Here is a 14,526-nt window from a genome sequence, read left to right as displayed (position 1 = left end):
GGGTGTACAAAGACCCGATATACCTTACAACTTAGCTAAAAAGGACATAATGGTGGGATAATAAGAAAACAAAACCAAAAATTGTAGTGTAGTGTGTTGACTTTTTTTGCTGGTCATTATAGGATGTGATGGGCCTTCTGGGATGCTGTTGTAAAAACAGCACTAAGGAGAAGTTTTTGATTGCTTGAGTCTTGAAGTATTAGTATGAAACAAATTAGGAGTATAGAGTTGGGAGAGAAGGGATGACATCCCAGGATGAAGGAACAGAATTTTTGACAACATGAGGATATTTTTGTAGGAAGGAATTTTATGTCAACTTTTCTTAAAAAAGGAATTGTCCTTTCTAAATTGGTGGCTCTGTAAAGATTTATTTTCTTACTTGGCTTCCTTACTTATTATTAATTGCTTGCTTGATTTGATTGATTTATATTTCAAACCATAGGCCTTATGGTACATGTGCTGTTTTGAAGAGAGGCAGGGTAAATTTTAAGGTTACATAAACTTGGGTATACTAATACTGTGTAGAACCTGCCTGCCACTCTTTCGGAACACAACAGAGTATAAACTGTTATGAAGTAATCGTTAGATATATGTGCATTAAGGTAATGGCCTAATGATATTGCATTGAAGGTGCTGAATTTTGAGAATATAATATTAAATTAGGAGAACAAGCTACCTGAAAGGATTAGAGGGAACAATACCTTGAGCTAAAATAGGGCCCAGGAATATTCTAATCAGCCAGAGTGTCAAACTTGATAATTCCTGGGGTATCGAATAGTGCATTGAGAAGGGTTTTGTTCTAGTAGTGGGGCAAAATTAGCCTTAGATGAAATGCTGTTCTGGTACTGTACAATAGAAAGGATCAAACTTTCCGAATAATTGCATCCCAGAAGAAAGCTCAAGAATATTTATAGGAATACAAATTATCCGGAACTCAATAGGTAAAAATCTAGTAACCACGCATCCACTCAAAACTTACCAAGCATGTAAAGAAGCAGGAAAATAGGACCCATAGTAAGGAGAAAAAACAGTGAATAGAAACAGATCTAGAAATGACACAGATGATAGAGTTGGTGAGCAGAGAAATTAAAATGGTTATTATAACCATATATACCATATGTTCAAGAAGCTAGAGAAAAGACTGAATATTGAATATGTTAAGTAGAGACATGGAAGATGTAAAAAGATCAAAATCAAACTTCTGGAAATTAAAACTACAATGTCTGAGATGAAAAATACACTGGATGGGATTAACAGCAGAAGTAATGGCTGAAAATTTTCTAAATTTGATGAAAACTTACAAAGCTCAACAAACCCTGAGCACGAGAAATATGAAGTAAACTACAAGGCACATTATAATGAAATTGCTTAAAAGCAGTGATAAAGAGAAAAAATTGAAAAGTAACCAGAGGGGGGAGAAACATCGCATACAGGGGATCAAAGATAAGGATGACAGCAGTCACACTGTTTCTCACAGGAGACAATGCAAAGAAGATGGTGGTACAGCATCTTTCCAGGTACTGAGAGACAAAATTCATCTGAAAATTTACTTCAAAAACAAAGGTGAAGTCAAGACTTCTCCCAGATAAACAAAAAGTGAAAGAATTTATTACCGGCAGACCTACATTAAAAGAAATGCAAAAAACAAGGAAAACCATACCGAATGGAAATCTGGATCTATACAAAGAAATGAAGAACACCTTTACCCATTTATGTGGGTAAATATAAATGACTTTTATTGTTATTTAAATCTCCTGAAAACATAATTGGATGTTTAAAGCAAAAATAATAACAATATATTCTAAAGTAATAGGTATAATAATAAAAAGAGCAGGAGGGAGAAACATACTATTGTTATAAGGTTCTTAAACTATACATGGATTGACATAATATCATTTGAATTAGACAGTGATGAGTGAAACATGTATATTATAAACTCTAAAGCAATTATAAAAATCACATAATAGGTACATAGTTTATTAGCCAACAAAGAAGATCAAATGGAATCATAAAAACAATACAGTTAACCGAAAAGAAGGCAACTTTTGATAAGTAGAACAAAGAATAAATGGGATGGTTAGGAAACAAATTTCAAGATGACCCAACTATATCAGTAATCACATTAAACATAAATAGTGTGAACACCTCAATTAAAAGGCAGACATTGTCAGACTGGATAAAAAGCAAGACCCTGCAAGAAATCTACTTTCAACGTAAAGACACAAATAGGTGAAAAGTACAAAGGATGAGGTAAGGTATACCATGCTAATACTAATGAAAAAAAAGTTGAAGTGGCAATATAAATATCAGACTAAGTAGATTTCGGAGCAAATATTATTACTAGGAATAAAGAGGATCATTTCATAATGATAAAGAGATTAATTCATCAAGAGGACTTAACAATCCTAAACATTCATGTAATGAATAACAGCTTCAAAATTCTTAAAGCAAAAATGGGAAGAACAGTTACAGTCAGAAGTTTCAGCACCTCTTTCAGTAATGGAGCAAGTGGAAAGAAAATCAGTAAGGATATAGATGGTTTGAACAACACTGTTGGGCAACTTATCCTAACTGACGTTTAGTAAACACTCCACTGAACAACAGCAGAATACACATCTTTTGAAATGAGAATGGGTCATAGAACAAGTCTCAATACAGTTAAAGGGATTCTAGTCAGATGGTGTATGTTCTTTGACCACAGTGGGATTAAATTGGAAATAACAAAGATATCTAGGAGATCTCCAAATATGAGGAAATTAAGATACTTTTAATTTACCCTCGGTACAAAGAAAAAACAGGACATTACAAAGTATTATGAGCTGAATGATAACTAAAACAACATATCAAAATTTGTGGGATGCTATTAAAGAAGTACCTATAGAGAAATTTATAGCATTAAATATTTGTATTAGGAAAGAAAAAAGGTTTCAATTCAGTGACTAGCTTCTACCTTAAGAACTATAAGAAAAAGAAAGCAAATTAAAACCATAGTAATCAGAAGAAGTAAAATAATAAAGATAAGAATGGAAACCAATGAAATTGAAAATAGAAAAAACATAGAAAAGTAAATAAAAACCAAAGACTGGTTTTTAGAAGATCAAAGTTACAAATCTAGCCAGAATGATCAGGTAAAAAAAAAAAAAAAAAAAGACAAATTCAGTAATGGGAGAGATAACCATCCTTTCAAATCTTTTTTTTTCTTTTGTTAATAAATTTAGGGAAGGCTCTTTTATTTATTTATTTATTTTTGTATTTATTTTTGGCTGTGTTGGGTCTTCGTTTCTGTGTGAGGGCTTCCTCTAGTTGCGGCAAGCGGGGGCCACTCTTCATCGTGGTGCGTGGGCCTCTTCACTATCGCGGCCTCTCTTGTTCCCGAGCACAGGCTGCAGACGCGCAGGCTCAGTAGTTGTGGCTCACGGGCTTAGTTGCTCCGTGGCATGTGGGATCTTTCCAGACCAGGGCTCGAACCCGTGTCCCCTGCATTAGCAGGCACATTCTCAACCACTGCGCCACCAGGGAAGCCCTCAAATCTTAATAGATATTTAAAAGATAATAAGGAAATACTATAAACAACTTTATACCAATAAATTCAGCAGGTTAGATGAAATACACCTATTCCTTGAAAGGCACAAACTCAAGGAAAAAATAGATAAGCTGAGTAGTATTATATGTATAAGATAAATCCAATTTATTGTAAAAACCTTTCCTCAAAACTCCAGGCCCAGATGGATTCACTGGGCCAGTTTTACCAAACTGATTTTGCTGCAACTATTCCAGAAGATTGAAGAGGAGAGAATTCTTTCCAACTCATTATATGAAGCCAGTATTACTCTGATACCAAATCAGACAAAGATATAAGAAAACTACAGTTCAATATTTCTCAGAAACATAGATGTAAAATTTTTTAATTAAAATTTTAGTAAATAGAATTCAATATATGAAAAGAACAATGCATTATCACTCAAGTGGAGTTAATTCCAGGAATGCCATGTTGATTTAACAGGCGAAAGTGAATCAGTATAATTTATCATATTAACAGACTGAAAAGGAAAGATCATATGATCTCAACCGATGCAGAAGAAAAAAATTTGACAAAATGCAGCATCGGTTCCTGATAAAAACTCTTTATAAATGGAATAGTGAGGAACTTTATTAACCTGATAAAGGGCATCTGTAATAAAACCCTACAACCAACAGCTTACTTAATGGTGAAAGACCAAATGCTTTCTCCCTAAGATCAGAAACAAGTCAAAAGTACCCCCTCACCACTGCTGTCTTGGAGCTTCCAGGCAGTGAGGTAAGGCCAGAAAATGAATGAAAAAACATCCACATCAGAAAGGAAGCAACAAAACTGTCTTTATTAGCAAATGGCATGATTGCTTATGTAGAAAAGCCTATGGCATTTACAAAAACAAAGCAAAACAAACTCACCTAGATAAGTGAGTTTAGCATAGTTCCAGGTTCTAAGATAAAGATACAAAAATTATGATTCTGTTTTGCAGAGAAAAATGTATATCATTGAAAGAAGATGAGAAGAATGTGGTTCTGTATGGATGATAAGTTCCTAAATTTTCTTTTTTTTCCTTTTTGCCCATCTGTAATTTTCTCACCTTCTATAAGTGTTTACTTTTGTGGTAATGACAGCAGTGAAAGTCACTTTTTCAGAAATACGAATTTTCAGCCCCACTATATAAATATAAATGTAATATAGTTTAATAGTTGTAGGTAATTATCACTATTCCAACCCTCTACATTTAAAATATATATAGCGCATTGACTATATAGGGCTAATATTCAATTAGCCTTTTCTTATTCTGGCCTACCATTTATATGTCATCAGCAATGCTACCCTTCCCTGCCTACCTTCCTTCATTTCTTCATGTAAGGAAGGCATTGTGAGGGCTTGTGGTCCTGTTCATTATTTTTTTCCCACGTATTTATTGAGAGTCTTCCAAGTACCAGGTACTGGGGAATGCAGACGTGAAGAAGACCCCATGGCTTCTTGAGGCATGCCCTGCTCTCCAGCCTCATCTCTTGCCATTTTCTCTCTTAGCTTACTGTATTCCAGCCACTCTGGGCTTCTTTCAGTTTCTGGAACTTGGAGTGCCCTCATGCCTGCTGTTTCCTTTGTCAGGGATACTTCTTCACCCTGACCCAATTCCATACGCTTTACCTAAATATCACTTCCTCAGGGAAGCTTTCCCTGACCTGCTCAGCAGGGTTATACACTCTCATAGCACCTTGTACTTCCCAGAATTTATCACTGTTGTATTTAATACTTTTTGAGTAATCACTAGGCTGACATCTTGCTTCTGTCATGTTCTGAGTTTTTCTGCAGAGGTGGGCTTCAGCACTATGAGTTAAGCTATTAAGTGTCTTGGTTCGTCTTAAGACAAACCAGCTTGGTCTCTGGCTGGATTAACAGTACAGTGTGTGGCCGAGCAGTAGATGGAGCAGATCTAATTGTTAATACTGTGCCTCAAACACAACTCTTGAAATTTCAGGTAACGCAGGAAGAAGGACAGCAGTTAGCACGACAACTTAAGGTAACATACATGGAGGCGTCAGCAAAGATTAGGATGAATGTAGATCAAGCTTTCCATGAACTTGTCCGGGTTATAAGGTAAGCAAAACACATCCCAGAAGTTTGTTTTAATTTATTGAACTTGATGGGTAGTCACATTATGCTTTTAAAAAAAATTAACTAAGAAAAAAAATTACCATTAAATGTTTTTTGTAAGAAAGAGGAAACTGTATGTAGGAGTGATGCTTTTCTGGGAATCATTTTTGACGTGGTATGTTACAATTTTTAATTACGTACATAATTCTGGTTTTTTCCTACATAAAAAGCCTAATTTTATTATATTGAAGTAGAGAACACACAGAGATTTTGAAAAGAATTGGTGCACCTTCCAAAGGTGGCGGTGGTGTGAAGATAGTGACGACAGCAGCTAACACTTGAGTGGTAGCCTCTGCCAGATCCTGTGCTAAGTGCTTCACGTGTATTACTACATTTAATCCCCACCACAACCCAGTGATGCCCCTACTCTCCCATGAGAAAACGGGTACAGAGAGGTGAAATAATTTGAACATATTAAATGGCAGAGCTGGGACTTAAATCCAGGTCTCTGATTCCGGAGCCTGTGCTCTTAGCTTTGCTTCTTGCCCACTCCTTCCAGGCCATGAGGAAGCCAGGCAGCAGGGATTCAGCAGTCCCACAGGGTATGAAGTGTGATATCCAGACTTCATAGAGGTTTTCTGTTCGCTGGCTTAGGAGGCCTCTGTGGTTCAGAAAGTGTTAATGGGTTCCAGGAAGCTGGAGGTGGTGAGTGAGGTTGGCTGGAGTTGGTGTGTGTGAGAAAGAGTGAGTTGCTTTAGCAGGTGGGGTTTTGTGAGATTATTTTGGGTCTTGGTGGCTTGGCCTCTGCTTCATCCTCTGTTCTTAGATCTGCTGGTTTCCCTGCTAGTTAGTTTGACAGGTATATGGAGTTAGTTCCTGTTAGTTGTACGTCTAAGGTGAATTGACATTTTGAGCTCTGGGCTTCTACTTGTACTTTTTCTTAGCCCGTTACTAGGGCATTCTTTTTGTGGGGTGGAAAAGAAGATTGCTTTTTATTTTTTAGTACTTTGTTAAAAATCCAAATTCAGTTATTTTTTAATGAATACAGAGTCTCAGTTTTGCAAGATGAAAAGATTTGGGAGGTGGATAGTAGTGCACAACATTGTAAATATATGTAAAGCACTGAACTGTACACTTAAAAATGGTTGAGATGGTAAATTTTATGTGTATTTTACCCGCTCCCACCCCCCCCCCCCAAACCAATTCCTTTTTTTTTTTTTTTTTTGGCCATGTTGGGTCTTCGTTGCTGCACACAGGCTTTCTCTAGTTGCGGCGAGCGGGAGCTACCCTTCGTTGCGGTGCGTGGGCTTCTCATTGAGGTGGCTTCTCTTGTTGCAGAGCACGGGCTCTAGGCACACGGGCTTTAGTAGTTGCGGCATGCGGGCCCTAGAGTGCGTGGGCTTTAGAAGTTGTGGCGCGTGGGCTTGGTAGTTGTGGCATGTGGGCTCTAGAGCACAGGTTCAGTCGTTGTGGCGCACGGGCTTAGTTGCTGCGTGGCATGTGGGATCTTTCCAGACCAGGGATTGAACCTGTGTCCCCTGCATTGGCAGGCGGATTCTTAACCACTGCACCACCAGGAAGTCCCACCAGTGCTTTTTAAAAATAATTTTTATTGCTTTTTTGAAATATTTAATCCCTGGTTTTGATCCTCAGAATTGATCCACATCCATCAGTCAGTTAGGAGTGAGGAGGGGGTACATGAGACTTTTTTTGTGCCAGAAACTGTTAGACATTTGAACATAACAAAATCTTCTTTAATCCTCATAGCAACTGTGAAAGGTAGGGTTTTATTATCCCTCCTTAAAAACACACCCCTCAGAGAGATCAACTAACTTGTTTAATACAGACTTGTAGTTATGAAGTGGCAAAACCAGGATAGGAATGGCATACCTCATAAGGGCAGGTACTCTAGTGATGGATGTTCATTCCTAAGGATACCTTAGAGTCATGGAATTTCAAACTGGGAAGGGAACTCAGAGGTTGTTGAGTTCAGCATCTCACCTAATTGAATACTCACCCGTAAATGAAACTCAGACAGCTTTGCTTATGCTCATGTTGAAGCATTTGTACCTCCCTGCCCCCAAAGATTTGCTTTGATTCCCTAGTTGAAATTTAACATTGAAAAGCATATGCACATAAACCAGACTCATCCAACAATAACCTGCATTTATAATAATGTATTACCAAAAAGTCAATTATCTATAGGTTTTTCTATCTTACAGGAAATTTCAGGAGCAGGAATGTCCTCCTTCACCAGAACCAACACGGAAAGAAAAAGACAAGAAAGGCTGCCACTGTGTCATTTTCTAAGAATCCCTTGAATTTTAGCTACCAACTGCCAGGAAAAGCCCTCATCTTCTCTTCTCTCCTTACGGTTTACATCACGTTGGTACCTTTCTAGCCTTAGATAAATGATCACCGTGGTAGCCTTAGACCAAGAAGCTGGCTAATCCTTTCCATGAAGCTAATCCAATGGTCAGTCAAGACAGATTTAAAGGAAACACTAAGGCTGCTTCAAAGATTATCTGATTCCTTTAAAATGGGTATCTATATACACAGACACATTCTTTTTTTAAGGGCTTACTTTTAATAGGGATGGATCAGTTTTGGAACCTAAGCTGTTTGCCAAGCTGAAGTCATAGGTTGTGAAATAACTTTTAACTTCTGGAATCATATTGCCTACTGTTACTCTAAATAGAAACATAGGGAGTTTTTTTAAAATGTGAATTTTTGCCTATCTCTAAAAATTTTGATGTCAACTTTAGTTAACCTTAAATACACTGAATTGAATCCACAAAAGTGAGACATCTCAGACCTTTACTGATGCTATAGCCTTTTGTTTTCCAGTGGCCAAAATACCAAAATGCCTACTGTATTTATAGGTTAAAAACTGCGTGTAAAGCCTTTACTATTATTCCTAAAGATAATATTCTATGTGGCCAAATATTTGGACTCATTTTGGACTTAGGCATTTTAGTGTTCTTGGTTTTTTAATTTAACTCTTTTCACAGCCATGTTGAGAGTAAAAATAAATAATTTCTGTCTGTCTTCCTTTTCAAGTATTTCTGGATAAGGGATTCAAAAAGACTAAAACTGTTTTTGTTTGTAATATAAAATATGGAATTGATCTTTCCAGGGTCAGAGATGATTAATGTTTTGCTATATACTTTTATACATTATTTTCTTATCAAACTAGGTAACAAGTATTTTTATATGTTTGTAAGCAAATATGCTTTCACAGCATACCTTGTGTATATGTAAAGATAAGTATTTAATTCTCACTGTTCACTTTTAGCTGACAAAGGAAAAAAAGTGAAAACTACAGAAACTGTGGTAGAACCTTACATGCTGTTCTGGTCCTGGTTGTACCCACCTTTGGCCAGTCACATAGCTACTCAAGAAACCTTCCCAATAGAGTACAACAGGATGAGAATCTGAAATCACTTCCGATATCCCCTACTAGATATTGACTGCTATATCAAGTAGTAAGTGGTAAAACTTTTAATTGACAATTAGTATAACTGTGGGTGACTTCTGATTTTGTTTTTAATTCTGTGGATTGTGTTTAAACAATTCAAAAGTATGTTCCTGATTTTGAGATACTAAGTGGTATTGCACAGTTGTCACTTTATTGAATGTGTACAACAGTTCCATGAAGTTTATAAAGCATACCCTTGTATAGCTTCAGGTGCTAGAATTAAAATTGATCTGTTATCACAAGATGATGCTTGATGACTTGTTATTTTGGTGGTTTATTGAAGGAATGAGTGTTGGAGGAAACTTATTTTCATAGCTCTGTGCCTTTTCCTGAGGATTTGAATCTAAGATCAATACTGGTTATTTAGTAGGTGAACTTGAAGTGAAATGGCTTGGTGTTTTTAGTGATTTCCTGAATATTTTCTTAAGTCATTGTTTCTTTAACTTTTTCTATGAACTGCTCCTGACAGAGATTCCTCACTGTAGAGGGGAGAGGAGGGTGAATACAGTACACATATACTCTCTCCGAGGATGATGCCTAAAACAGCTGAAGCAAAGCACACAAATTTATTTGAATGCTAATTAAAATTACTGCCCAGGAGGATACCACAGTTATCCCGTGGCTTTTGGTGCTATAGCATTATCTTGTATCCTTGTTAGTACTTTCAGTTGGGGAAGTTTTTTTTATTTATCGTTGGTAACTTCAGATAAAAAGAGATAGTCTATACAACATTCATATTTAGTGGGAAACCTTTTGTTTTATTCTGAGTAGATGATTTATAACAAAGCAGCCTAAAAGTTAAATTTTGTTATCTCAGTTTACTTCTTTTTTTCTCTCTGTGCTTTACTTTGGATAATTTTTACTCCTACATCTTCAAGTTCCCTAATGTTTTCTTCTGCAGTTATTCAATCTGCTGTTAATCCCATCCAGTGAATTTTTCATTTCAGACCTGACATTTTTTCCTCCTGTAAAAGTCCTGTTTTTTAAAAAATGTATCTTCTGTTTCTTTCCTCATTATGTTCATGTATTTCTCTTATCCAGCCCCTTTCAATTGAGTTGCCAGAGAACTGGGTCTAATGCCTTATCTGTTGTATGTAGTGAATTAACTTCTGTGCATCTGGAATGGTTCTAGCTGTGTACCATCCTTGGGAGAATTGAGAAAATAATCCCTCAAGTAACTTTTTGTACTGCTTAATTCTCTCGCAGAACCCCAGTAGAGAAAGGCTGCTCTGAATATTTGAACGTGGTTACAGTAGCTGTTTAACATCCTTGTCCGCTGATCATCTCTGTAAGTTTAGGATCTATTTCTATTGACTGATTTTTCTCTAGTTATGGTCTCATTTTCCTGCTCCTTCACATGTCTAGTAAGTTTTTATTGATATTAGATGCTGGACATTGTGTATTTTATGTTGTTGGGTGCCTAGATTTTGTTGCCTTCATCTAAAGATTCTTGAGCTTTGTTCTGGTAGCCAGTTAATTTATTTGTAGTTCAGTTTGGTCCTTTCAAGGCTTGTTTTTAAGCTTCATGCAGACTCAAGTAGCTTTTTTCCCAGGACAGTTTAGCTCCACTACTAAGGTGTGGCCTTTTTGGGGTCTCTACTGAATGCTCTGTGTAATCATTGAGGACTCCAGTTTGGCTCATGGGAACTCAGACAATTCCCAGTCCCAATATGAGCTCTGGGGAACCATTCTATTCGCAGCTCCTAGGTCATTCTTTCCCTAGCCTCCTGGAGTTTCACCCTATACATGCATATGTTAATATTTAGCAAAGACTCGTTGACCCTCTGCATATTTTTGGAGCTCTTTCTCTGTTTGGCTCTCTCCCCTACAGTACTTTGTCCTGCAGCTTTCAGCTGCTTCACACTCCCTGATCTCCAGTGTCTGTCTTCAGCTCAGGGAAACATTTGTGACCTGCTTGGAATCCCCTATCCCCTCTGCAATCTGGAATGTGTCTCTAGGCAGAGAGCCAGGACAGTCTTAAGGTTTAGTTTATTTGTTTTTCTTCCATCAGGGATTGTAGTCCTGTGCTGCCTGGTGTATAATGTTTGAAAACAGTTGTTTCACATATTTACTCTAGTTTTCTGATTGTCTAAGGTAGGAGGGTAAAATGTGGTTCATGCTACTCCATGACTGGAAGTTGAGGTCGTTCGCATTTGATTTCCATCATATAATCAGAGGTACCTTGTAGCCATCAATCTATGACTTGAAATCTTTTCTCACGGAGAATGGCCAGTCTTGTGACACGAATAGTCCTTGTCTGTGTGGCCGTTGTATTTTCCTCTCTAGCTGGGGGGCCGGCAAACTTTTTCTCTAAAGGGCCGGTTCGTAAATATCACCTTGGGCTTTGCAGGCCATGTGGTTTTTGTCCCAGCCACTCAGCTCTACCATTGTAGCGCCAAAGCAGCCATAAACAATGTATAAATGAAAGAATGTGTCTGTGTTCCAATGAAACCTTATTTGTGGACACTGAAGTTTGTATTTCATATAATTTTCTTTCTTTCTTCTTCTTCTCCTTTTTTTTTTTTTATTATTTATTTGGCTGCACCGGGTCTTAGTTGCGGCATGCGGGATCTTCGTTGCGGCATGTAGGATCTTTCAGTTGGGGCACATGGGCCCACACAATCGCACACGCGATCTTTTAGTCGCGGCCTGCAGGATCTAGCTCCCTGACCAGGGTTCGAACCCGGGCTCCCAGCATTGGGAGCATGGAGTCTTAGCCACTGGACCACCAGGGAAGTCCCCATGTCATTTTTGTGTGTTATGAAATATTAATCTTTTGAATTCTTTTCAAAAATTCATTTAAAATTGTAAAAATAATTCTGTACAAAAACAGATGGCAGACTGGATATGATCTGTGGGCCATGGTTTGCCAATCCTGCTCTTTAGCACATTTAGCATTTGAAATTGCACTCCCAACTTCAGAATCTCTTATGAATGTGGAAATTCTTTCAAGCAGGATTTCCTGAATTAACAGTCATGAATTTCTGTCCTAGGAATTTTCTCCCTATATTGTTTGTTTAGGGCTTTACAGTGTTTCAGAGTTGAACATTATGCCCTATTGACATACCTCGTACACTGATGATTCTCTAAATTTGGGACTTCAGAGTTTTGTAATATATATATATACTTTGTCCTTTGACTATTAAAATTCAGTGTAACAAAGTTGTATATACTTAAGGTCTAACTTGTTCCTCCTCTAACTGTTCGTCACCACTTGTTTTAATTTCTTTCTTTCCCCATTCCTATACATAGTGATGCCATTGAACAGGTAACTGGCAGGTAAACAGGAGATGATGATAAAGTGATCACTTTTCAGTATCATTCAAACACTTAAAGGTACTTAACCAGTGACTGCTTATAAAGTTTCAAAGTACTTTTTAGAAAAAAGGCATTTTAATTTTTTTTTAATTTTAATTTTATTGGAGTATAGTTAATTTACAAGGTTGTGTTAGTTTCAGATGTACAGCAAAGTGATTCAGTTACACATACATTTATTCTTTTTTAGATTCTTTTCTCATATAGGTTATCACAGAATACTGAGTAGAGTTCCCTGTGCTATACAGTAGGTCCTTGTTGGTTATCTATCTTACATATAGTAGTGTGTATATGTTCATCCCAAGCTCCTGATTTGTATCTTCCCACCAAGTTTCCCCTTTGGTAGCCATAAGTTTGTTTTTGATACCTGTAAGTCTGTTTCTGTTTTATAAATAAGTTCATTTGTATCATTTAAAAAAAATTAGATTCCACATATGAGTGATATCATATGATATTTGTCTTTCTCTGTCTGAATTACTTCACTTAGTATGATAATCTCTAGGTCTATCCATGTTGCTGCAAATGGCATGATTTCATTCTTTTTTATGGCTGAATAATATTCCATTGTATATATGTATCACATCTTCTTTATCCATTCCTCTGTCGATGGACCTATAGGTTGCTTCCATGTCTTGGCTTGTAAAATAGTGCTGCAGTGAACATTGGGGTGCATGTATCTTTTCGGATTATGGTTTTCTCTGTGTATATGCCCAGGAGTGGGATTGCTGGATTGTTTTTTAAGGAAACTCCATACTGTTCTCCATAGTAGTTGTACCAGTTTACATTCCCACCAACAGTGTAGGAGGGTTCCCTTTTCTCCACATCCTCTCCAGCATTTATTGTTTGTAGACTTTTTGATGATGGCCATTCTGATCGGTGTGAGGTGATACCTCATTGTAGTGTTGATTTGCATTTCTCTAATAATTAGTGACGTTGAGCATCTTTTCATGTGCTTTTTGGCCATCTCTATGTCTTCTTTGGAGAAATGTCTATTTAGGTCTTCTGCCCATTTCTTGATTGGGTTGTATGTGTTTTTTTTGACATGGAGCAGGATGAGCTGTCTGTATATTTTGGAGATTAATCCCTTGTCGGTTGCTTCATTTGCAGATATTTTCATCTCATTCTGTGGGTTGTCTTTTCATTTTGTTTATGGTTTCCTTTGCTTTTAAGTCTAATTAGGTCCCATTTGTTTATTTTTGTTTTTATTTTCATTACTCTATGAGGTGGGTCAAAAAAGATGTTGCTGCGATCTATGTCAAAGAGTGCTCTGCGTATGTTTTCCTCTAGGAGTTTTATAGTATCTGACCTTACATTTAGGTCTTTGATCCATTTTGAGTTTATTTTTGTGTATGGTGTTAAGGAGTGTTCTAATTTCATTCTTTTACATGTAGCTGTCCAGTTTTCCCAGCACCACTTATTGAAGAGACTGTCTTTTCTCCTTTGTATATTCTTGTCTCCTTTGTCGTAGATTAATTGACCATACATGCATGGATTTATTTCTGGGCTTTCTATCCTGTTCCATTGATCTAATATATTTCTGTTTTTGTGCCACTACCGTACTATTTTGATGACTGTAGATTTGTAGTATAGTCTGAAGTCAGGGAGCCTGATTCCTCCAGCTCCGTTTTTCTTTCTCAAGATTGTTTTAGCTCTTTGGAGCTTTTTGTGTCTCCATATAAATTAAAAAAAATTTTTCATTCTAGTTCTGTGGAAAATACCATTGTAATTTGATAGGGATTGCATTGAATCTGTAGATCGCCTTGGGTAGTATAGTAATTTTGACAATATTGATTCGATCAATCCAAGAACATGGTGTATCTTTCCATCTGTTTGTGTCATCTTCGATTTCTTTCACCAGCATTTTATAGTTTTCAGAGTGCAGGTCTTTTGTCTCCTTAGGTAGGTTTATTCCTAGGTATTTTATTCTTCTTGATGCAATGGTAGATGGGATTGTTTCCTTAATTTGTCCTTCTGATCTTTCGTTGTTAGTGTATAGGAAGATGCAACAGATTTCTGTGTATTAATTTTGTATCCTGCAACTTTACTGAAATCATTGATGAGCCCTAGTAGTTTTCTGGTAGCATCTTTAGATTTTCTATGTGTAGTATCATGT

The 14,526-nt window shown here is 36.9% G+C and overlaps 1 protein-coding gene across 2 annotated transcripts in view; it reads left to right on the top strand.

The window, feature by feature from the left end:
* Positions 1-9,340, top strand: part of RRAS2 (RAS related 2) — a 117,670-nt gene extending 108,330 nt beyond the window's left edge. For both annotated transcript variants that reach the window (XM_059931187.1, XM_059931186.1), the window contains exons 5-6: positions 5,505-5,623; positions 7,843-9,340. In XM_059931187.1, coding sequence (XP_059787170.1) covers positions 5,505-5,623; positions 7,843-7,930 — 207 coding nt within the window. In that variant the 3' untranslated portion in view covers positions 7,931-9,340. The remainder of the gene's footprint in view (positions 1-5,504; positions 5,624-7,842) is intronic.
* The last annotated feature ends 5,186 nt before the right edge of the window (positions 9,341-14,526 follow it).

This window comes from Balaenoptera ricei, chromosome 8 (assembly GCF_028023285.1).
Source record: "Balaenoptera ricei isolate mBalRic1 chromosome 8, mBalRic1.hap2, whole genome shotgun sequence".
NCBI lineage: Eukaryota > Metazoa > Chordata > Mammalia > Artiodactyla > Balaenopteridae > Balaenoptera > Balaenoptera ricei.
Note: the sequence above shows the minus strand (reverse complement) of the source record. Positions and strands in the feature narration are given on the sequence as shown.